The 25,451-nt window shown below is 45.1% G+C and overlaps 2 protein-coding genes across 2 annotated transcripts; both read right to left on the bottom strand.

Moving 5' to 3' along the window:
• Positions 1-2,131: 2,131 nt before the first annotated feature.
• LOC132532719 (vomeronasal type-1 receptor 4-like) lies at positions 2,132-13,905 on the bottom strand. The gene is made up of 3 exons (XM_060171122.1): positions 13,880-13,905; positions 2,755-2,876; positions 2,132-2,502 (listed from the first exon to the last, which is right to left on the bottom strand). Exons 1-3 carry the CDS (start codon positions 13,903-13,905, stop codon positions 2,132-2,134), a joined length of 519 nt encoding a protein of 172 aa, XP_060027105.1.
• An 8,063-nt stretch (positions 13,906-21,968) lies between these two features.
• LOC107523671 (vomeronasal type-1 receptor 4-like) lies at positions 21,969-25,244 on the bottom strand. Its single transcript, XM_016195217.2, has 3 exons — positions 25,220-25,244; positions 25,050-25,118; positions 21,969-22,786 (listed from the first exon to the last, which is right to left on the bottom strand). Exons 1-3 carry the CDS (start codon positions 25,242-25,244, stop codon positions 21,969-21,971), a joined length of 912 nt encoding a protein of 303 aa, XP_016050703.2.
• Positions 25,245-25,451: the final 207 nt, after the last annotated feature.

The following is a 25,451-nucleotide window of genomic DNA, read 5'->3' as shown; positions in this document are numbered from 1 at the left end:
GCCGTGATGGTGTGTTGTTTCCCTGTCATCTGCAGCCCTGCTCCATGCTTCCTCCCTGAAGTGTGGGGGTGGGTGTGGGCTTGAACCCAGGTCCTAGCGCTTATGATCTGATGGTTCCACCAGGTGCACCACCACCACCCGGATTGGCCCTCCACCCCTTTCTTTTCCCAGAGCCCTGCTCAGCTTTGGCTTCTGGTGGTGCTGAGGATTGACCCTGGGACCTCATAGCCTCAGCAGAAGAGTCTCTTGCAGAACCATCATCTGTCTTCCCAGCCTCCTTCTCTTCCTAAGTCACAGCTGCACCTAATGATACTTCTGAATGTCCTTCATCTTTTCCTTTCCTCTCTCTGGGTCCTGATGGAATTGGGTTTCAGAGCCCTCTGCTCAATTTCCCCTCACATTTCTCCTCCTTTGGGTGTAGGGACCAAAAAAATTTTTTTGGGGGTGGGCTACAGAAGTAGGGAGTTCTGGCATGGGTGGTGGCAGGTCAATCCATACCCCCAGCCTGTGCAGAACAAGTGTTACCCCCAGGAATCTATTTCTTCTGTTGATCATTTTTTTAGATATATAAAATGGAAGTATTGACAAGACTATATCCAGGTTCTGTAACTTTGTCAGGAAGTGCACCACCCAAAATGGTGTCCTGTGAGCTAGGAAAGTTCATGACACATGATCAATTTTTCCCGTCTCATATTAATTAAATAGTGGTTTATGCATTTACACCTTAATAGGAATGTACATAAACACCATTCACACCACCAGAAGACTGTGTCCCATACCCAACCACCCCCTCCTCCCAACCCCCATCACACCAGGAAGCCCAATGGCCACCCTCCCCTTCACCACAGGGTTTTTACATTGGTGCCCTGCTCTCAGTTTAATCAGATCCTGCTTTTAGTTTCCTTTTCTGTTCTTTCTCAACTTCTGTTGATGAGTGGGGACATCCCATATTCATCTTTATCTTTCTGACTTAGCAGGCTTAACATAATTACTTCTAGCTCTGTCCAAGATGGGTCAGATAAGGTGGACTCATTGTTCTTAATAGCTGCATAGTATTCCATTGTGTATATGTACCGCAGCTTTCTCAGCCACTCATTTGCTGTTGGGCACCTGGGTTGCTTCCAGGTTTTAGCTATTGTGAACTGTGCTGCTATGAACATAAATGTACACATATCTTTTTGGTTGGGCTTGCCAACACCCATGTTCAGGGGGAAAGAAATTACAGAAGCCAGACCCTCCACCTCTGTACACCACAATGACCCTGTGTCCCATACTCCCAGAGGGATAAAGAATAGGAAAACTATCAGGGGAGGGATGGGATATCGAGATCTGGTGGTGGTTATTGTGTGCAGTTGTACCCCTCTTATCCTATGGTTTTCTCAATGCTTCCTTTTAATAAATAAAAATAAAGAAAAAAAGGAATCATCTACAGACCTGAATACACAGCACATGTGAGCCAAACAACTCATAGTTTTTACAGTGAACCTGATGCATTTAATCGGAAAGCTGCCTTGCAGTGTCTGCTCTAGTCTGGGTCAAACTTCTTCTTTTGTTTAATATTTATTTATTCTCTTTTGTTGCTCTTGCTTTTTTATTGTTGTAGTTATTGTTGTTGACAGATAGGGCAGAGAGAAATCGAGCGAGGAGGAGAAGACAGAGAGGGGGAGAGAAAGATCGACACATGCAGACCTGCTTCACCACCTGTGAAGTGACTCCCCTGCTGCCCCAGGACACCTCCTTGCTCTGAGGGCTCAGTCTCTCCACAGCACCTTGGGCAACCACTGCACAGGCTCCCCTCCATTCCACAGTGTCCATGAGAGAGGACATGCCAAGATTCAGTTTGTTACATTGCAGCCCACACAGAATATCACACCCAGAATATTTTATGACAACCTGTCTTCTTAAACCAGAGGTAGGCCCTTTCCAAAATCGAGCTTGTTAAACTTCAGCTATGTGATGACACAAGAATGAACTGTCCCCCTTGCTGTCACTCTTACTCTTCAATGCTTTCTAGTGGGAGCAAAGCTGCTTCTTCACTGCTTGACTGTGTTGCAACCAGTGCTCATCTTGTGAGTTCTGAGGAAGAGGAAAAAGAAGCATTGTTGCAGCAAAGCACATCAGTGATGCTTTCCTAACTATACTGGGGGTTAGTGTTCTTCACACAGACATGGCAGGGCCCATACAGCCTGGAGCGACAGCTCATGAGGAGCAAGGGGCTGACAGTGGGGAAAGATGCAGCCAGTAGAGCAGAGAAGTTCAACACCAGCCAGCTGGGATGCTTTGACAGAGCAATGCAGAGGTGACAGGTGGAGGAGAGGGCATAGCAGGTGACAAAGGTGCTGACCAGCACCAGGATGCTCTTGGAGGCCCTGGTCTCAGGGGCAGTTCTGGGGGTGACACGAGCTCTGTGAAGGTGCTTGACCTGCTGCTTGTGCCTGTGGAGCATGGAGACCATGGAGCCACTGGCCCAGGTCATGAGGCCCAGAGACATCACGTCAGAGACTGTGAACAGTGCTTTAATGAGTGGGGTTGACAATCTATCTTGAAATGTCACAGAGCAATAATCAAGAAATTTTCTATTTGTGATATTTTCACTGTTTGAACTCCTGCAAATTCTTAGAGTAGTCACAAGATTGAGAGAAAGGCTGAGTATCCATGTCAGGTCCATGTATTGCTCAGTGTTGTGGGCAGCCCTGTCTTTGTGCTGGGCCCACCTGGAGGTCCAGGGGCTGATGGTGACCATATGACACACACTCAAGAGGCAGGTGGTGCCCATGGAAACCCCCCTGCCCACCCTGTGAAGGTAGAAGACAAGTTTGCAGCCCAAACACTGAGGAAGTCTGTCACCCCCAAAGCTGCCATGGTGTGTGTGACTCCTTTGGAGAGAATGACCATGGAGTTGGCGATGGTCAGGTGTCTGAGAATCACATCAGTGGGCCTCGTCCTGAGCTCAGTGAAATGGAGGGAGAGGTAGTGGAAAAGCAGACAGCAGTTCCCCAGAGACCCCACTAAGGTCTGGAATGCAAAGACAAGTCCCACTGTCACATGTCCAGAGGACATTCTGGTTTCCAGATGATGGCCGTTCCCCTTCATGCTCAGAGCAACAGGGAGACAGGCTGTGCAGGTAGCATGTGAGCTGGAAGCCAGTATGTGCTGGGACTTCAAGCTCCAGGCTTTTACAGATATAAAGCAAGGGACAGAAACAGACATGGAAGAGGGAAAGATGTCACAGCACTGATGTTTCCTGCACTGTAGCAGGGGCCAGGCTCAAAGTTAGATCACAACATGGCAAAGCAGATGTCTAAATGAACTATTTTGCTGGTTCCTGGTAAAGTTTTAACCACTGATGTTAGTGACCTCTCAATAACACTTTGTATATATCCCTCACAGAACACAGTGCACTGTGAAGTATAAAGAACTCAGAGCTGATGCCCCAGCAAGCGGGGTGGTGAACAGGGGCTAGGAACCTTGGGACCTGGAATGACTGGGACAAGAGACGCGAAAGAACGACAGCAAGACAGGATTCTGATCAAGCTGCAAAATTTTATTGTGTTCACAGGCATTATAAGGCTTTGGGGAAGGGGGGAAGTGCTGGAGGAGGAGGAGGGGGAGCAATCTTCAAAGTGGAATGTTCCTTGCAACATACAATGGCCGTAACCATGTTTGTTACCACAACTATGTGTTGTGTCACTTGATTTCTGATAAATGGTCTACCTGAGGGGAAATGGCCTGCCCAGGGGGAAATTGGAAACTTGTCTTGAGGGCTTCCATTGTTTGAAAGCTTATCTTCTACCAAGCAGAGAAAAGGCTCCTGGCATCTCCTCCTTTCGTTATAATTTAACTGAGGTAGGCAATCAGGTGTGAGGGGTGGAGACCTTGACAGCAGTTTTGGTTGGCATTAACCAGAGGGAAGATGTATTGACCCAATTCCTCCTACGGAGTAAATGTGAAACCAATCTTCCTGCATCTTATAAGGCTCTTGGTGTCTTTTTGGGGAGGGGAGGCAGAGCCACAATTTCCAGGGAAACAATTTTTGTTGCTGACACCAACCTCCATGCAAATCAGGTTTGCTTCACTGGTGACTCAGAGGCGGACTATAGGGTCCTCCCCCTGCAGTGCTTTGCCTTGCACCCCTTACTGGAGTCCTTGCCCTGCCAAGGTTGGATGTCTCAGTGCATAGTTCTGAGTTTTATGCCATCCAAAAGGGAGGTCTGTCATCCTCAGGTTCAGCCAGGCCTCTATCAGCCAAATCAAGTCTGTGATAATGTATATGCAAAGGTTTTGATGCCAAGGAGTCAATCTCCCATTTTATAAAATCAGTAATCTTATTGAAAATAAAGGGTCCTAAGGTAATAATTAACTAATCAAGGGTCCTACGACTGAGGGCAGCCAAGTAAAGAAGGGAGAATTCATCCATGATTGTATAAAGGAAGGGTCATATCTATTTCTCAAATCTCAACTAAGTGTTTGTAGGTTTTTGACATTTTCTTCTATAACTCCTGATTCATTAATGTAAAAACAACATTCTTCTTGTAAAGCTAGGCAGGTTCCTCCCTTTTCTGCCGTCAAAAGGTCAAGAGCTCCCCTGTTCTGTAAAGTAACCTTTGCTAGTGACGTGATCTGTCTCTGTAATGACTCTAGACTATTTGTGGTGGAATCTATGACTTGCTGTAATTTGTTAGAAAAGTCATGGGAGAAGTAAATAGAATGTCCTAGTGCCCCACCAGCTATGCTGGTAGAGGTAGCTAAGCCTATGCCAATTTGCCAGGAGCCATTTCTCTGCTTTATAGATGATAAGCTTTGAGACAACGGAACCCCTCAAGACAAGTGTTAATTCCCCCCTGGGCTGGCCATTTCCCCTTAGGTAAACCATTTATCAGTAATCAAGTGAGTCAACACAGGTGAGTCAACACACAGTTTGGTTCCTGACATTTGTTGCAAGGAACATTCCACTTTGAAGTTTGCTCCCCCAACCCCCTTCTCCAGCATTCCCTCTCCTTCCCCAAAGCCTTATAATGCCTGTATTCACAATAAAATTTTACAGCTTGATCAGAAACTTGACTTGCTGTCATTCTTCATGTCTCATGTTCTTTCATTTCAGGTTTCATTGGGTTCCTAGCCCCTGTTCACCGCCCTGCTGGTCGGGGCACCAATTATCAGTGGGAGGAAAACAGCTCTTATGAGTGGAGTGTAAGAGCCATGCAAACTCGTCAGGTTCATATAAAGTGAGTTGGGGGACTATAGCTACTATGAAGCAGCGTCCAGGGGTAGTGGTATTTATGCTAGTCAGAAGTGTCCCACAGCACCAGAAGTAAGCTAATGGGGGGGCTGTATGGACAGTGCTTACAGAGACATTATGGGTGCAAGTGAAATTAACAGAGCCAGAGTTGCTGGTATAAAGGCACATCAGTATGAATGAATTGCCTAGGTGTTCTAGAAAAAGCGGGATTGAGGGGACGGAGAGATGGGGCCCCATAGGGTTTTTAAAAAATTTTTTAAAATTTTTAAAATTTTATTTATTCCCTTTTTTTGCCCTTGTTGTTTTATTGTTGTAGTTATTATTGTTTTCTTTTCTTGTTTTTATTGGGGAATTAATGTTTTACATTCAACAGTAAATACAATAGTTTGTACATGCATAACATTTCTCAGTTTCCCATATAACAATACAACCCCCACTAGTTCCTCTGTCATCCTTCTTGGATCTGTATTCTCCCTACCCACCCACTCCAGAGTCTTTTACTTTGGTGCAATACACCAATTCCAGTTCAGGTTCTACTTGTGTTTTCTTTTCTGATCTTGTTTTTCTTTTCTTTTTTTAAAATTTCTTTATTGGGGAATTAATGTTTTACATTCAACAGTAAATACAATAGTTTGTACATGCGTAACATTTCCCAGTGTCCCATTTAACAATACAACACCCACTATGTCATTTTATCATCCTTCATGGACCTATATTCTCCCCACCCACCCACTCCCACCCCAGAGTCTTTTACTTTGGTGCGATATGCCAATTCCATTTCAGGTTCTACTTGTGTTTTCTCTTCTGATCTTGTTTTTCAACTTTTGCCTGAGAGTGAGATCATCCCATATTCATCCTTCTGTTTCTGACTTATTTCACTCAAAATGATTTTTTCAAGGTCCATCCAAGATCAGCTGAAAACAGTGAAGTCACCATTTTTTACAGCTGAGTAGTATTCCATTGTGTATATATACCACAACTTGCTCAGCCACTCATCTGTTGTTGGACACCTGGGTTGCTTCCAGGTTTTGGCTATTACAAATTGTGCTGTCAAGAACATATGTTTACACAGATCTTTTTGGATGGATGTGTTGGCTTCCTTAGGATATATCCCCAGGGGGGGAATTGCAGGGTCATAGGGTAGGTCCATTTCTAGCCTTCTGAGAGTTCTCCAGACTGTTCTCCACAGAGGTTGGACCAATTGACATTCCCACCAGCAGTGCAGGAGGGTTCCTTTGACCCCACACCCTCTCCAGCATTTGCTGCTGTTATCTTTTCTGATGTATGACATTCTCACAGGAGTGAAGTGATATCTAATTGTTGTCTTTATTTGCATTTGTCTGACAATCAGAGACTTGGAGCATTTTTTCATGTGTTTCTTGGCCTTTTGGATCTCTTCTGTGGTGAATATTCTGTCCAAGTCCTCCCCCCATTTTTGGATGGGGTTATTTGTTGTCTTGTTGTTGAGTCTGGCAAGCTCTTTATATATGTTGGTTATTAAACTCTTATCTGATGTATGGCATGTAAAGATCTTCTCCCATTCTGTGAGGGGTCTCTTGGTTTGGGTAGTGGTTTCTTTTGCTGTGAAGAAGATTTTAATTTGATGTAGTCCCATAGGTTTATACTTGCCTTAGTCTTCCTTGTAATTGGATTCGTTTCATTGAAAATGTCTTTAAAATTTATGCGGAAAAAAGTTCTTCCAATACTTTCCTCTAAGTATCTGATAGTTTCTGGTCTAACATCCAAGTCCTTGATCCACTTGGAATTTACTTTTGTATTTGGTGAAATACAGTGATTCAGTTTCATTCTTCTGCATGTTTCAACCCATTTTTTCCAACACCATTTGTTGTAGAGACTCTGCTTTCCCCATGTAATAGTCTGGGCCCCTTTGTCAAAGATTAGATGTCCATAGGTGTGGGGCCTCATTTCTGGGCTCTCAATTCTATTCCACTGTTCAGTGTGTCTGTTTATGTTCCAGTACCATGCAGTTTTGATGACAATGGCCCTATAATACAGTTTGAGATCTGGGAGTGTGATGCCTCCGGTTCTGTTCTTTTTTCTCAAGATTGCTTTGGCAATTCTAGGTCTTTTCTGGTTCCAGATAAACATTTGTAGCATTTTTTCTATTCTCCTAAAAAATGTGCTTGGGATCTTGATGGGGATAGCATTAAATTTGTAGATGGCTCTGGGTTATATATTCATTTTGATGATGTTAATTCTTTCAACCCATGAACATGGAATATCTTTCCACTTCTTTGTGTCTTTTTCAATTTCTTTGAGTAGTGACTCATAATTTTCAGTATACAAGTCTTTCACTTCTTTGGCTAGGTTTACTCCTAGATATTTTATTGTTCTTGTTGCTATAGAAAAAGGAACTGATTTCTGGATTTCAATTTCTTCTAACTTAGTGATTGCATAGAGGAATGCCACTGACTTTTGAATGTTAATTTTATAGCCTGACACCTTACTGTATTGCCTGATGATTTCCAAAAGTTTCTTGCTGGAGTCCTTAATTTTTTCCATGTATACTATCATGTCATCTGCAAATAAGGAGAGTTTGACTTCTTCTCTTCCAATCTGTATGCCTTTAATTCCTTGCTCCTGCCTGATTGCTATGGCAAGAACTTCCAACACTATGTTGAATAGTAATGGTGATAGTGTGCAGCCCTGTCTAGTACCTGATCTGAGGGGAAATGCTTCCAGTTTTTCACCAGTGAGTATGATGTTGGCTGTAGGTTTGCTATATATAGACTCCACTATCTTCAGGAATTTTCCATCTATTCCCATTTTTTGTAGTGTTTGGAACATAAAGGGATGTTGTATTTTGTCAAAGGCTTTCTCTGCATCTATTGATATGACCATGTGGTTTTTGGTCTTGCTTTTGTTGATGTAGTGGATCACATTGATTGATTTACGTATATTAAACCAACCTTGCATGCCTGGGATAAACCCCACTTGGTCATGATGAACAATCTTTTTGATATACTGCTGTATCTGGTTGGCTAGAATTTTGTTCAATATTTTCGCATCTATGTTCATCAGAGATATTGGTCTGTAGTTTTCTTTTTTGGTTGTGTCCCTGTCTGCTTTTGGTATCAGGGTGATGTTGGCTTCATAGAAGCTGGCAGGGAGTATTCCAGTGTATTCAATCTTCTGGGAGACTTTTAAAAGTAGAGGTATTACTTCTTCTTTGAAAGTTTTGTAGAATTCATTTTAAAAGCATCTGGTCCAGGACTTTTATTTTTGGGAAGATTTTTGATAACTGTTTCAATTTCATTAGCTGTGATGGGCCTGTTTATGTTATCCAATTCCTCTTTACTTAGTTTTGGAAGTTGGTAGGTATCTAGGAAATCATTCATTTCTTCCAGGTTCTCTAGCTTGGTGGCATATAGTTGTTCATAGAAGCCTCGCATGATATGTTGAATTTCTGCAGTGTCTGTTGTGATATCTCCTCTTTCATTTACTATCTGATTCATTTGGGTCTTCTCCCTTTTTTGTTTTGTGAATCTGGCTAAAGGTTTGTCGATTTTTTTTACTCTTTCAAAGTACCAACATTTACTTTCATTGATCTTTTGTATGGTTTTCCTATTCTCAGTGTTATTTATTTCTGCCCTAACTTTAGTGATTTCTGTCCTTCTGGTTGCTTTAGGATTTTTTTGTTGTTCTTCTTCTAGGTCTTTAAGACGTGCAATCTGGATGTTTATTTGTGCCGTTTCTTGTTTCCTAATGTGTGCTTGTATAGCTAGGAACTTCCCTCTTAGGACTGCTTTATCTGTGTCCCAAATATTTTGATAGCTTGTGTCTTCATTTTCATTGAACTCTCGAAACATTTTGATTTCTTCCTTGATTTCCTCTTTGACCCAGAAGTTGTTAAGAAGTGTACTGTTGAGCTTCCACATTTTGGCACTGTTACTAATCTTTTGTTGATTGTTAAGTGTTAGTTTAATTCCACTGTGGTCTGAGAAGATGCTTGGGATGATTTCAGTGCTCTTGAATTGGCTGATGCTGTCTTTGTGGCCTAACATATGGTCTATCCTTGAGAATGATCCATGTGGATTTGAGTAAAATGTGTATTCCAGTTTCTTGGGATGAATGACTCTGAAAATGTCCAATAGTTCTAGTTTATCTATCTCTTCATTTAGCTCCCTTATGTCTTTACTGATTTTCTTCCTGGACGATCTGTCAAGTTGAGAGAGTGGGGTGTTGAAGTCCCCTACTATGATTGTGTTACTGTTAATATATTGCTGTAGCTCTTTCAGTAGAAGTTTGATGTATTTAGATGGCTTCTCATTGGGTGCATAGATATTAATAATTGTTAAGTCCTCTTGATTGACTGATCCTCTAAGCATTAAGTAGTGTCCATTCCTATCTTTTTAAATCTTATCTATTTTAAAGTCTATCGTGTCAGATATGAGAATAGCTGTTCCTGCCCTTTTTTGTGGGCCATTGGCTTGTATGATAGTTTTCCATTCTTTCACTTTAAGTCTGTGTTTGTCTTGTTGAGTTAGGTGAGTTTCCTGTAGACAGCATATTGTTGGGTTGTGTTTTCTGATCCATCTTCCTACTCTGTGTCTTTTAATAGGTGAATTCAGGCCATTGACATTTATTGATATCAAAGATTGAAGATATTTTAATGCCATTCTTGTAGAGTTTTAGAGTGTTTTGATATATGTCCTATTTGTGGTTGTCTGGTTGTTTATAGGAGACCTTTCAGAACTTCTTTCAGGGCAGGCTTGGTGATGGTTACTTCCTTCAACTGTTGCTTGTCTGAGAAGGTTTTGATGCTTCCATCTTGTCTGAATGACAGTCTAGCAGGATATAGTATTTTTGGCTGAAAGCCTTTCTCTTGAGCACTCTAGAGATATCTTGCCATTCTCTTCTGGCCTGTAGTGTTTGTATGGAGAAGTCTGCTGCTAATCTTATGGGTTTTCCTTTGTAGGTGACTCTTTGTTTTTCTCTTGCAGCCTTCAGGATCCTTTCTTTATCCTTATTCCTTTCCATTCTAAGTATGATATGTCTTGGTGTCTTTAGGTCTGGGTTAATTCTGTTTGGGACCCTCTGGGCTTCTTGAATCTTTATGTCTTTGGTGTTGTCTAGACTAGAGAAATTTTCAGCTATTATGGCCTGGAGAATGCTTTCTTCCTCCCCTTCTCTTTCTTCCTCTTGTAAGCCAATAATGCGTATATTGTTTCTTTTGAAGTCATCCCATTGGACTCTGTTGTTGTTTTCAGCATCTCTTAATCTCTTTTTGAGATCTCTTACTTCTTTTTTAGTTGTCTCTAATTCATCCTCAATCTTGCTAATTCTGTTTTCAGCCTCATAGATTCTATTCTCTCTGCCCTCTACTGCTTTCTGGAGTTCATCTATTTTGTTGCCCTGCTCTGATACTGTTTTAGCTTGTTCAGCTAGTTGCCTTCTCAGCTCAGCGATTTCAGCTTTCAGCTCTCTAATAACCATGAGATAATTAGAATTTTCTTCCATTTTCTCATTTGTTGTTCCTGCATTTCTGATTACATTTTTTTTCAAATTCTTTACTCACTCCTGTTATTATTTCCTTAGCTAATGTTTGGATGTTGAACTCGTTATTTTGTGCGTCACCCTCTGGAGGACTTTTAGCTGGACTCTTGTCCTGGTTCGAGTCTCCAATATTTTTTCTTGTTGTTTTAACTATTTTATATATGTTAACAGTTTTTTCATTCCCTGAGTTGGAGCTCAGTGGTGTAATAGCCTCTTTTTTTTTCTTCCCATTAGGCTATGGGAGGCTGAGGGCTTTTAAACTATTAATAGGCTTCTTAGCTTAATCACTGACTCCTGACCAAGAGATAAAGCAGGGTGTGGCAGAGATAACCCAATGGTTATGCAAAGAGACTTTCACAGCCCCTCAGCTATGCCACCGAGGTATAGGTCTTCTCCTGAGTTTCCCGGTTAGATCTCTGTCCCCTGGTGTCCCTCCCTGTTGCTGCTCCAGATTCTGAGGGTAGTAGCAATGGAGACTCAGAGTTGCATTTGGTGAGTCTCTGGGGTGTCCTTTTCTCCCTTCAGCTGTCCCCTTGTTGTGGAGCAGACTGGAGGTGGTGTCTCCACTGATAAACTGTTGAACTGTTAGCAGTCACTTAATCTCTCCTTAGGCCCCTCTCTCCTCTCTGTCATCAGCCAGTGATATGTTTAATACAGAGGTTCTGGCAGAAGGACTGAAAGTTTTTCCCAGTATATCCCGGACAATTGTCTATTTTGATAATTTTATGTTTGCCTATGACTGAAAGGCATTGAACGACATGAGCAATAACATTTTTTGAGGCCTCTCCTGTATGAAGGGAGGCAAAGATAAAGCCACTAAAGGTATCAACAGTAACATGAATCTATTTAAGCTTTCCAAATTCATTAAAATGAGTAACATCCATTTGCCAAATTTCACTCGGGACCATTCCACGTGGATTAACTCCAATGTGAGGGACTGGGAGTGAGATAGAACAGTCAGGGCAATTTTTAACAATTTCACGAGCTTGGTCACAGGTAACCTTGTATGCAAGGTGAAAGGTCTGAGAGTTAAGGTGGTGGAGAGAATGGGCCTGTTGTGCTAGGGAAACAGGATCAGTAAGTACAGGGAAAGTTAGCTGAGTGGCAGCAACTGCCAGTGCGTTTCCTTCAGAGAGGGGACCAGGTAACAGTGTGTGTGCACGCAAATGGCCTATGAAAAAAGGGCAGGTTCAAGCAACAATTAGGGAGCGCAATGTTAGAAATAAGGGAGAAGCATTGGTGGAGGATTTGATAAAAGGAACAGTCTCTAACAAGGGCACTGAATGAGCAGCATAGGCACTGTCTGTATATAGGTTGAAGGGCTGGGAATGCAGTTCTTGAAATACATGGGATGAATTCATGGGATGAACAGTCATCACTGAAGTTTGTTACAATCATTTTGTCCTTTGCACAGCTCAGAGCCCATGAGCCTCAGGGGAGATGAAATAAGTAGATAGGGGCCACCACCACCACTACCACCATCATCATCATCATTATCATCGTCATCATCATCATCATCAGGGTTCACTGGCATTTTCTCCCTTTTAGCAAAATCAAATCAGGGCCAGTGAGATAGCTCACCTGGGGACGTGCCTGCTTCCTCAGGCCTGCAGCCAGGTGTGAGTCCAGCAGCTACCACCCGGGATAAAAGTGTAGTGCTGCCCTGCCTAAATCTGTCTAGCATCTGTCTGTCAGTCTATCTATCATCTTATCTATCTACTATCTGTCCATTATCGGAACAAACTGGTCACGGCAGTGAATTTCTGGGTCAAGCTGAGACAAACTATCTCAGGTCTCCTCCCTCAGTTTGAGAAACCTAGATCCACAGCCTTTCTCTGCACTTGCTGGTGGTGATGGCTACCCATTCTGTAATGTACTTTTCTGACTCTTGTGATGAATGAAGTGTCCAAAGTGTAAGGACAGTGCGTTCTTCATCATTTCCATTGAGGAACTCCAAAACTGACAGTTTTCCAGTTGAGGGACTTCAGTGTCATTGGGGTTGGTCCTCCCTCACACAGGCCACAGGCTGAAGCAGACCCTGGGGCGCAGGCTCCATCAGGCTCCCATTTTCTCCCCACCTCCAGACTGTCACAGCACCTCACCCAGCCCTCCCACAGCCTCAGCTCATGTCCTCACACTCAGACACTCACACAGTCACACTCAGATTCTCACATCATCCCTGTACACCCACATGCTGGCTGTCAGGATCCCTCCTTCATGGGGGGAGCCAAGTGTCGGCAGAACAGAGGGTGGGGGGGTCACATGCTCCTCCTGGCACTTCTCTTCTCCTTCCAGCCTAGCACACCCCACAAAGGCAGTCTGTCAGACTGGCCATCATCTAAAAAGTGATGTAGTGTGGCCTCACTGGTGTGACAGAATCCAGGGAATCTGTGGTTCTGGTGCGACAGCACATGGCTGTTTCATGGAGCAGCTGAGAGGGAGGTGTGGAGAGAGGGTGCAGGGAAGACTTGGGCTGTGGGGAGAAAGGGTGGGAGCAGAGTGCACATGCAGAGCTAGAAGACACGGGCCTGATGCTGGAGAAAATCAAAGCGCAGTGTGGGCAGGGAGTGTACAAGCCCTGAGAGTGTAAGGACTCTCAGCAGTTGTTCCTTCTGAGTACTGAGGACATAGCAGTGTGTAAAGTGAGAGCAGAGAATGTGGGGGACTAGTTTAGTGGTAGGAAGACTATGTGACACTCTCTCTCTGCCACTGTTGTCTTCGCACTTTGCCCTTCTGCTCTGTGGGTTTTCATGGGATAGTCGTTTGTACATCACATTTTGCTCTCCCCAGTTTGCAAATATTTATCCTCTAACTACAGGGTCACAACACACTCACACACATTATTTTTTCTCTATTATTTATTATTCTCTAAGTATTTATTGAATAGACAGCCAGTGTCTAGAAGGGAAGGGGAGACAGAGATTTTAAATTCCTAAACTAGTTCTGATCAGACTTGAACTCAGTGAGGTGTGGGGTGTCTGGCCCCAGGAGCTCTCTCCCAATGTGGGACACCAGGAATCCACCCAGATGTGCTGTGATCCAACCCTCGCCAACTACCTGACTTCCCCATGGGTTACAGACTTACCTGTCCAGACAGCCTGGCTTACTGAGTCTCTAAGTCACCTGGAGGTCACACCATCAGGGGCCATGGTCTGTGCCTGACCTCTCCAGAAGGGGGACACAGGAATACAGCCAAGGTGTGTACTTCCTGATTCTGTCTCTGGAGACAGGCTGTGACCCCAAGGAGAGCCCCACCCCCCAAAACCAGCCAGGGGCTTTGGCAGTCGTTTGTGTCAGACATCTGAGTTACAGCATCCAAAATGTTGCAGAAATTCATCCCCAAACAGGAGAGCTGAGCCAGGTGTGGTCAAAAGAGAGGCGTTTACTTCACCAGTGGGCGAGAGAACTTGACAGCTCCAGGAAGTTCTCTGCTGCCAACAGAGAAACAGCACAGGCTTCAACAGAGTTCAAGGCATGGCTACATTTCAGTTACAAGGGGAGAGAGGCCAGGTGGATTGTTTCCTAAGAATGCAGACAAAGTGACTTTTTAATTTAATTTTTTATTTATGAAAAGGAAACACTCACTAAATCATAGGCTAAGAGGGGTACTGCTTCACACAATTCCCACCACCAGCACTTCTTACCTATCTCTTTGTTCTGTGCAGGCTCTTGAGCTACCTGGTTTGGAGGCACAGATACTCTGCACCCCTGCTCTCAGGACATCTGTCCAGCCTGCCCCACACACGCAGGACAGCTCTCCAGCCTCCCAGGTGCCTGTCTCTGAGTGGGAAAGTGTGATTAAATGTCAGCAAGTTCCAGTGATGTTGTGTTCGCCAGGCTAAGTTGTTTTCGCCGGGCTGGCTTCACGGGTGGGTAACAGATGACCAGGGACTCATGGTTGAGCTGTAGGCAGTATCTCTTTATTCATGCAGGACACAGCACAATCTAAGACGAGCTAAGCTAAACTCAGGTACTCTAAAACTCACAATGCTATCTTTATATATACTTGCCAACTAGGGTGGAAACAGGATGTGACATACAGAGGGTGGAGAAAAAAGTGATTGGTGAAAATCAGAGTGTGACAAGGAGGGGGCAGAACAGGCGAGAATCCTATCACTGAACCACCAATGCCCTGGAGTGCTTTATGTAAATGTAAAAGTGATTTCTGTAAATAGACCAAAGCTTTGAATGGGATTAAATCTATCCCTATATAGGCATATGGTTAAGTAGAAGCCAGGGGGAGCTGGCATACTATCCAACACAGTGGTGGCTTTGTTGAGGGGCTACATTTTCTCAATTCTCCCCCAGGCTGGGCTGGTGGGGACAGGAGCCTTCCAGCTCAGGACTGCTCTTTTTCTCAGGTGAAGGCCCAGCCCATGGGGATAGTCAGAGCCACAGAGAGGACATGGACTGAGGCCCAGCACCTTGCTGGCCTGTCACCTGGAAACCTAGCAAGTCACCTAGAGCTGTGACCCACTGCATGTGACCGAAGCAGCCCTCTTTGCTGAGCCTGGGCCAGGGCTGAACACAGGACTCAGGACCCTATACCCACATTTCTTGATTAGATTGTTGCATTAGACCTCCGTCAGGTCACCTATTTTGCGCTCAGACAAGATTCCTTGAAACTTTCCAGGTAGAGGCCTGGGGCTTGACAAGAGTGCATATGTATTTTTTTTTCAATGAGAGGACCATCAGAGAAATAAGAAATTAATGAGAGATGAGAAATTATTTTTTTCAGAGCACTGGTTACCTATGGTTTATGTTGATGTGAAGGATTTTATTTATTAATGAGAAAGATAGGAGGAGAGAGAGAATGAACCAGACATCACTCTGGTACATGTGCTGTTGTGGATCGAACTCTGGACCTCATGCTTGAGAGTCCAGTGATTTATACACTGTGCCACCTTCTGGACACCTGATTTTTTTAATTGTACTTATTTTGTTGTCTGTCATCATTGTTAGATAGGACAGAGAGAAATGGAGAGAGGAGGTGAAGACAGAAAGGGGGAGAGAAAGACAGACACCTGCAGACCTGCTTCATGGCCTGTGAAATGACTCCCCTGCTTGTGGGAAGCTGGGGGCTCCAACCCACACTATCCTAAGCCACAGCTAAACAACCACAGCCTCTGAATAAAATTAACTGTTTACCCCATCTACTTGACCCATGATATATATAATCACAAGGGCCTGTGTGACCTCTGAGCCCCTGTCGGTCTGAGCTACAGTTCATGAGCACCCTGGGAACATTGCAGGCTGCACGCATTTCAGGACCAGTTTCCTCGAGTGGCAGGGCAGGATACCCAGCCTCCCTTCAGAGACTAGGGCAGTGCCCCTATTGCTGCTTTATGGTGAGGGCAAGTGACCGAAAGAGGGCTTATGATGAACTTCCTGACGGAAGTGACCACTGATCTCACACTCTCTTTCTTTAACATTTTATTTATGTATTTGTTTGTTGGCTAGAAACAGAGAAATCAAGAAGGAAGGAATAGATAGAGAGGAAGAGAGAAAGAGAGTCACCTGCAGCCCTGCCTCAACACTTGTGCAGACTGTCCCCTGCATGTGGGGACTGGAGGCTTGAACCCGGGTCCGTGTGTATTGTAACAAGTTTGCTTGACCAAGTGCGCCACCACCCAGACCCCCTCCTCCTCTCTTTGTGTCTCACACCCTGTCACACAGGAAGAAGAAGGGAAAATAACTGCCAGTGATGGTGGAGCCCTATAGGCACAGAGCTGCAACAACAACCCTTGTAACAACAACAACAACAAAAGGTGGGTGGGAAAGGAGAGAGAGAGAGAGAGTTGAAACAAGATTGCAGGTGTGTCTCTCCCTCACTTTTTCCTTCCCCTATCAATTTATCTCTGTTCCTGCCCAATATTAAATACATAAAAATATTTAAAAAATAAGACAGAGAGATACCTGCAGCCCAGCTACAGCCCAGCAGCTGGGGACCATGGGTTTGAACCCAGGTCCTTACCATGTTAACTGTGTGTACTTAACCAGGTGTACCATTGCTATTGTTGTAGTTATTATTGTGAAGTGGAGGATTGAACCTGAGACTTTGGAGCCTCAGGCATCTTTGTATAACAATTATACAATCTACCCCACCCAAGATTACTTCATTTTCATAATGGAATGCACTACTGTGTGTCAGGATTCAGGGGAGAGACAGTTGAGGGATCAAGGCCACAGAAGTCAAGCTTCCCCAGGGGCGAAGGATCAAGCAAACTTTCACTTACATCACTTGGCTATTTCACCCATGTTGACATGGAAAATACATGTATTTATGTAGATATTATGAGGAAGAGGGAGAAAAGGACCAGAACATGATCTAGAACTTATGGCACTGTGGTTCAACCTCAGGGCCTCAGTGCTTAAGAGTCCAACACACAGTCTCTGCTGACTAAGATTTTTTTTCATTTAAATACTTATTGCATTTCATTTTACAGAGTAGGGGAAATATCTGGCTTCTGGCGGTGTTGTTTTTTCCATCTAGTACTTTGAAGCTGGACTCTCAGACAGGAGAGTCTATGCAAAACTATTATGCTAACTCCCATGCCTTCATGACTTTGTCTGTCATCTTTCCCCCCTTTAGATTACTATTACTTCTTCCTTTTCCCCCTCTCTTTTCATTTCTTTCTTTTTTCTTTTTTATTTTATTTAAGAAAGGATTAGTTAACAAAACCATAGGGTAGGAGGGGTACAACTCCACACAATTCCCACCACCCAATCTCCATAACCCACCCCCTCCCCTGATAGCTTTCTCATTCTCTATATATCTGGGACCATGGACCCAGGGTCATTGAGGGTTGCAGAAGGTGCAACCCCTCTCCTGGGGTTATACCCCAAGGACTCCATAACACCCAACCAAAAAGAGGTGTGTACTCCTATGTTCATAGCAGCACAATTCATAATAGCTAAAACCTGGAAGCAACCCAGGTGCCCAACAACAGATGAGTGGCTGAGAAAGCTGTGGTCTATACACACAATGGAATACTATGCAGCTATCAAGGACAATGAACCCACCTTCTCTGACCCATCTTGGACAGAGCTAGAAGGAATTATGATAAGTGAGCTAAGTCATATAGATAAAGAAGAGTATGGGATGATCCCACTCAAAAACAGAAATTGAGAAAGAAGATCTGAAAGGGAAACTAAAAGCAGAATTTGACTAAATATGGAGTAGGGAACCAAAGTAAAACCCTGTGGTGAGGGGTAGACATGCAGCTTCCTTGGCCGGTGGGGGTTGGGGGTGGGTGGGTGGGATGGGACACAGTCTTTTGGTGGTGGGAATGGTGTTTATGTACACTCCTAGTAAAGTGTAGTCATATAAATCACTAGTTAATTAATATGAGGGGGCAAATTAATTGTATGTCTCGAAGTTTTTAAAACACAGACTGAGTCTTTTTAATATATAGGCTGTGTATTTGATATGGTCTAGGCTTTTTAGAGAGTCAACAATTCATAGAATCAGCCTATGTATTAAAAAGACTCAGTATGTGTTTTAAAAAGTTCTAGACATATGATCAACTTCTCCCCTCTCATATTAATTGAATAGTGGTTTATATGACTACACTTTAATAGGAGTGTACATAAACACCATTCCCATTACAAAAAGACTGTCTATCTTAATAGGATAGAGAAATTGGGAGGCAAAGAGAAAATCCAGAGGGAAGAGAGAAGGATAGACACCTGTAGACCTGCTCACCACTCATGAAGATTCCTGCCTGCAGGTAGGGTTTAGGGGTTCGAACCTGGGTCCTTGTACATTGTTTGCATAACCCTTTTGCTATCTTCCCCACCCAGTAACCATTGTTGTGGTTAGTAACCATTGTTGTGGTTATCATTATTATTGTTTTTATTATTATTATATGTGGTTATATTATTATATGTGGTTATTATTATTGTTGTTGATGATGTCATCATCATTGCCAGACAGGAAAGAGAGTAATGAAGAGAGGAGGGGAAGACAGAGAGGGGGAGAGAAAGACAGACACCTGCAGACCTGCTTCACCACCTTCAAAGTGACCCCCTGCAGGTGGGGAGCCGGGGGCTTGAACCAGGATACTTAAGCCTGTCCTTGGGCTTAGCGCCATGTGTGCTTAACCTGCTGAGTTATCGTCCGACCCCCTTTGGGTTGTAGTTTTATGTGGAAAACTGAGAAATATTATGCATGTACAAACTACTGTATTTACTGTCAAATATAAAACATTAATCCTCCACTAAAGGGGGAAAATTTAAAAATAGGGAACAGAACACACTAGATCCCTTCCCAATTTTGGGAACTTGCTGTCCCATAACAGTGGTCCTATTTCACAGGAGATCTTTCTGAAGATGTGTCTCTTTTATTTGCATCCTTACAAACATCACAAACATCACATGTTTGCGGTAACAAACATCACATGCAATTAGGAGAACTAAGTGTTTCTCTATTCTGAGGTCTCAGTATTGCAAATCAGGTAACGTTGCTTGAGACGGAGCTACAACTAGTATGTCCTCAGTGTGAGGGAATGTGTCTTTTTTCTTGTGAGGAGATCTTTTCTCAGGCGCAGACTCCTGGCATGCCCACCCTGTTGCACACCAGATGTGGGGGTCAAGAAGAATGTCACCCGCGGTAGCAGGGGCTGAGTCTTACGGGACTCACTCTGTGTCCGTTGCTAGTGACGCGACAAGAGATGACCCGGAGACCAAGATGGTAGCAATGATCCACTTATTGATCAGAGAGCAAGGCTTTTAAGGGGTTGCAGAGAGTGGTAGCTTGTTATACCATATATGGTTAAAGCAGAAAAGGGACAGAGAGAGGTAAGGGGTTGGGAAAACTATCAGGTGAGTGATCTAAGGAATGAGGAAACTAGGCTTTGATGTGCATTCGTGTAGGGGTCTTTGTGTGTCAGGAGGGTTAGGTTCTGTTATAGTCCTTTTCAGAAGGGCAAGAAGAAAGAATTGAGAAAAGGGGCCTCTGATAGCATCTGTGTGAGCAGGAGAGCTGTTTTGGGAATATGGAAGGAGGGTTATCAATGGCTAGCAGACAGAGAGGTGTCCTGAGGGAGGAGAGAAGATGGGTCAGGTATGATAAGTTCTGGTAGCTTTTGAATAAGCAGACCATTTGGTTTAAGACAAGGAAGTAAGCTCCTGTATTGGGAGTGCAGAGTCCCTGTGAGGCAGAGAGTCTGACAGGTGAAGCTGAACCTGAAGGCCGATCTCGCCCATGCTCAGTCTCTGGTAGAGAGAGGCTGACAGGAAGACCGCGTTGCTCAGGCACCACACTCAACCACATCCTCACAGTTTCCCTATAGGAATGCACTTCATCAAAGCTCCCTCATGCTGAAGATCAAGAATGTCCCCCAGACACTCAGTTTACTGACATGGCTAAGGGTCAATCCCAAAAGGAGTGAATGAAAATGCCGACCTGGACAGACAACGCCACCAATGTGTCCTGGAGCTCCGCTTCCTCACAGCCCTGCCCTACTCGAAAAGACAGAGGCAGGCTGGGAGTATGGATGGACCTGTCAACAACCATGTTCAGTGGGGAAGCAATTACAGAAGCCAGACCTTCCACTTCTGCATCCCACAATGACCTTAGGTTCATACTCCCAGAGAGTTAAAGAATACGAAAGCTATGCGGAGGGTAGATAGCATAGTGATTATGTAAAGAGACTCTCATGCGTGAGGCTCCAAAGTCCCCGGTTCAATCCCCCGCACCACCATAAGCCAGAGCTGAACAGTGCTCTGGTAAAAAAATAAAATAATAAAATAAAATAGGGAGTTGGGCAGTGGTGCAGTGGGTTAAGTGCATGTGGCCCAAAGCGCAGGGACCGGCGTAAGGATCCCAGTTTGAGCCCCTGGCTCCCCACCTGCAGGGGAGTCGCTTCACAGGCGGTGAAGCAGGTCTGCAGGTATCTTATCTTTCTCTCACCCTCTCTGTCTTCCCCTCCTCTATCCATTTCTCTCTGTCCTATCCAACAACGAACAACATCAACAATGGCAATAATAATAACCACAACGAGGCTACAACAACAATGGCAACAAAAAGGGGGGAAAATGGCCTCCAGGAGAGGTGCATTCATGGTGCAGGCATCGAGCCCAGCAATAACCCTGGAGGAAAAAAATCAAGTCAAATCAAATAAAATAAATACTCTTTTTTGAGTAGGAAAGCTATCAGGGGAGAGAATGGGATACAGAGAGGTGGTGTTGGGAATTGTGTAGAGTTGTACCACTCTTATGCCATGGTTTTGTCAAAGCTGCCTTTTTATAAATAAAAATAATAAAAAAAATTGTCTACATCCCTGAAAACACAGCTCATTTGAGCCAAGCACCTGTTCGTTTTCACTGTGAACCTGATCCATTTAATCAGAAAGCCTGCCTTGCTATTTCCGCTGTAGTGTGGCTAAAACTTCTTTTTTTAAAATATGTATTTATGTATTCTCTTTTGTTGCTCTTGTTTTTTTAATTGTTGTAGTTATTATTGTCGGATAGGACAGACAGAAATGGAGAGAGGAGTAGAAAAGAGAGGGGGAGAGAAAGACAGACACTGGCAGACCTGCTTCACCACCTGTGAGGCAACTCCCCTGCAGGAGGGGAACCAGGGGCTCGAACAGGGATCCTTTTGCTGGTCCTTGCGCTTTGTGTCCTTAATGTGCACTTAACCCGCTGTGCTACAACCTGACTCCCTCGGGTCTAACTTCTGTGGTCATCTCCACATGACTGTCAGATAACACTCTAGTCCCTCCACACTGCACACTTAGCTGCACACATTCTGCATTTTGTCCACAGCATCTCTGCTGCCCCGCAGTGAGGCTGCCCTCTACCTGCCCCAGGACACCTCCTTGCTCTGAGGGCTCAGTCTCTCTTCAGCGCCGTGGGTGACCATCTCACAGGCACCCCTCCGTTCCACAGTGTCCATGAGAGAGGACATGCCAGAGATGCAGTTTGTTACATTGCAGGTACACAGAATATCATGCCCAGAATATTTTATGACGACCTGTGTTATTAAACCAGTCCCTTTCCACTGTCGAGCTTGTTAAAATTCATTGATGTGATGACACAAGAATGAACTGTCCCTCCCTTCCTGTTGCTTTTACTCTTGAATGCTTTCTAATGGGAGTAAAGCTGCTTCTTCACTGCTCGACTCGTGATCAGTGCTCATCTTGAGGGTTCTGAGGAAGAGGAGGAAGAAGCATTGTTGCACCAAAGCACATCAGTGATGCTTTCCTGATTATACTGGGGGGTTAGTGTTCTTCACACAGACACAGCAGGGCCCAAACAGCCTGGAGCGCCAGCTCATGAGGAGTAAGGGGCTGACAGTGGGGAAAGATGCAGCCAGTAGAGCAGAGAAGTTCAGCAACAGCCAGCTGGGATGCTTTGACAGAGCAATGCAGAGGTGACAGGTGGTGGAGAGGGCATAGCAGGTGACAAAGGTGCTGACCAGCACCAGGATGCTCTGGGTGGCCCTGGTCTCAGGGGCAGCTCTGGGGGTGACACGAGCTCTGTGAAGGTGCTGGACCTGCTGCTTGTGCCTGTGGAGCATGGAGACCATGGAGCCACTGGCCCAGGTCATGAGGCCCAGAGACAGCGCATCAGGGACTGAGAGCAGTGCTGCAATGAATGGGGTTGACAATCCACCATGAAATGTAGCAGAGCAAGAATCAAGAAATTTTCTATTTGTGATATTTTCATTGTTTGAACTCCTGCTGAATCTCTGAACAATCACAAAATTAAGGGACAAGCTGAGCATCCAGATCAGGACTGTGTAACACTCAATGTTCCTGGCAGCCCTGTCTTTGTGCTGGGCCCACCTGGAGGTACAGGGGCTGATGGTGACCATCTGACACACACTTAGGAGGCAGGTGGTGCCTATGGAAACCGCCCTGCCCACCCTGTGAAGGTAGAAGACAAGTTTGCAGCCCAAATCACTGAGGAAGTCTGTCACCCCCAAAGCTGCCATGGTCTGTGTGACTCCTTTAGAGAGAATGACCATGGAGTTGGCGATGGTCAGGTGTCTGAGAATCACATCTGTGGGTCTCACCCTGTGTCCTGTGAGGGACAGGGAGACATAGTGGAAAAGCACAAAGTAATTCCCCAGGGTCCCAACTGAGGTCTGCAAAGCAAAGACTAGTCCCAGTGCCACAAGCTGAGAGTCCATTCTGTTGGCTTTCAGGTGACAGCTGTCTGTCTTCCTGTCAGAGAGACCACCAGTGGGACAGGAGACAGGGGACCGGGGGTACTGGCATCACGTGAGCCAAAAGCTGATTATTTCCTCTTCCTGCGACATCCTGTCACAAAGTGTTGTCTCTTTTGATCCAGTCATTTTCATTTGTGTTGCTGCTCTTGTTGTTACTGGGCCTTGACTGCTGCGGGCTTTCTCATATGGAGTGAGAGAGACAGAGACAGAGAGATGGGGGTAGAGAGAGAAAACACCAAAGCACTGAAGCTCCCAGCAGTGAATAGGGGACCCGGTTCAAACCTGGAGCACAGAGAAAAGCAGGTGCTTCATCTGGTGACAGAGTTCATGGGCGGCTGGCCGTTCTCTCAGTGACAGTTCACATGCAGTCAGCTCTGGGCATCTGGTGCTGGGCAAAGAGTCATGAGCAAGATGTTTGCAGTACTGTCTGAGGACCGTGCAGAGAAAAACAGGTTAGTCACAGATGAGGAGGCCCCTGTCAGAACACACACACAGCTCAGGAACAGAGTAGGTTGTGTATGTGTGTGCATGTATGTGTGTGTGTGTGTGTGTGTGTGTGTGTGTGTAAAGCCAGTGTCCTCTCCCCCTATCCACACCCATCTCTCAGGATAGCTGAATCCAGGGGGTTCCAATCTGTTTTTTCCTACTGTCTCTTATATCTGTTACTAAACTTGATGCTATTTTCTCTTCATTGGGAATGGCCCCAGAGTATCTCCACATACCATTTCACCCTATGCACCAGTCACCTCGGACATGCGGCTAGATTCCCTGGAATCTACAGAGACCTACTGTGAGTAGCCCTAGAGGAAGCTGCCCCCACCACAGAGCACATCATGCCCACATGCCTGACTGCATGTCAGAAATGACCAGAATCACAATGACAACATCATGGCACACAGGAGCAAAGTCATGCTGAGCCCTGGCATGATCTAGGAGACACACTGGAAACCAGACATGAAACAGGACTGTCTGGTAAGTTAAGACTGTGCAGATCTGAAATGATCACAGTTTCAATTGCGTTTTGATTCATCCCTGAGCTGAGTGAAGCAGCAGGGCTGTATTAAACTAGAGAAGCTGTGCACATTCAAAGGAAAACTCAGAGAACGCATGCTTGAACTTGAGCTGCAAAGGAAACTGTGTTGAAAACAGAAAAAGAAAATGAATACCAGACATCCCTTTAAACAGGGCTTTGTTCTCTTAGACACACACACACATGCTGTCTGACATCACATAGCACTTTCAGTTTAGGGAGAAACCTGGCCTTGTATTAGTCACCGGTGACGGTTTCCTTCCCGGCTGAGTCAGCATCTGCGCTGAGGGGTTTGCACAGAGTTGAGAGAAGCCACTGACTCTGCAGACTCCTTCAGCCACACTGTTTGCACAGGAGACAGGACACCCGCAGATCTTCCTGCTCACTCTTTATTATTATTATTATTATCTTTATTTATTTATAGGATAGAGACAGTCAGAAATCGAGAGGGAAAGGAGAGCTGGAGAGGGTGACAGACAGAAAGACACCTGCATCACTGCTTCACCACTTGTGAAGCTTTCCCCCTGCAGGTGGGGAATGGGGGCTCGAACCTGGGTCCTTGTGCATTGTAACATGTGCGCTCAACCAGGTGTGCCACTACCCGGTGGCTCCCCTTCCTGCTCTTTCTAACAAATAGGCACAACTGTAAGACACCCCTCCTCCATGCTGAAAATGGACTTTGGGTTCCTGTAAGAATTACTGAAGTTAGATCTTCAAACCACACACATTAAACTAGGTCAAATCAAATGCCATTAACTATTTTTCAGACACCTGTAATTAGTAGAGAATTGTGGAGAGGAAGGGCCATAGCATCACTCTGGCTGTGTGATGCCAGCTTGAGGCCTCACCCTTCAGATTCCAACTTTTCTCTCCTGTGAGATTCAGCAGGCGCTGAAGTGTCATCTGGATTTGAATCAAGCAGAAGCCAACCCTGCAGCAGGACTCGGCAGTGGACTCAGAGGTGGGGATTCATCTACCAGCCCGTGTATCCTCCCAGCCCATCTCTGGTCTCAGAAACCTCCCACCCTGCTTCTCTGGAACTGGAGCCCTGAACCCACAGAACCTCTTAGCTGACAGTCACTCACCAGACTCCTGCTGCACCTCCTTCCTTACACACTCTGCCCTGAGCTGGAACAGGAGGTCCTGGCTCTGCCCTGCAATGAGGGGGGACTCGGTGGGAAGGGGCCACGGCCTCTCCCTGTGTGAGCAGATGCAGCCAGACCCTGAGATATGGCCTTGTGACCAGTGACCTCACCTCCCTGCTGAGCCCCAGTGAGCATGTCACCAGAAGTGAAAGTGACAGGGCAGCCTTGGGGACTGGGGACACTGATGCAAAGAGCACAGGTGCTGGCTGTGAGGACAGTGACACACTTTGCACAATGACCCCCACAGAGACCACTGCCCAGGGGAGAGGGGCTCTGTCCTCCCAGGGTCCCTAGAGCAGCAGGGGCTCCTCAGAGGAGCAGAAAGGGCTGGGCTCTGACAGG

This window comes from Erinaceus europaeus, chromosome 2 (assembly GCF_950295315.1).
Source record: "Erinaceus europaeus chromosome 2, mEriEur2.1, whole genome shotgun sequence".
Taxonomy (NCBI): domain Eukaryota; kingdom Metazoa; phylum Chordata; class Mammalia; order Eulipotyphla; family Erinaceidae; genus Erinaceus; species Erinaceus europaeus.
This window is presented reverse-complemented; position numbering and strand designations above follow the sequence as displayed.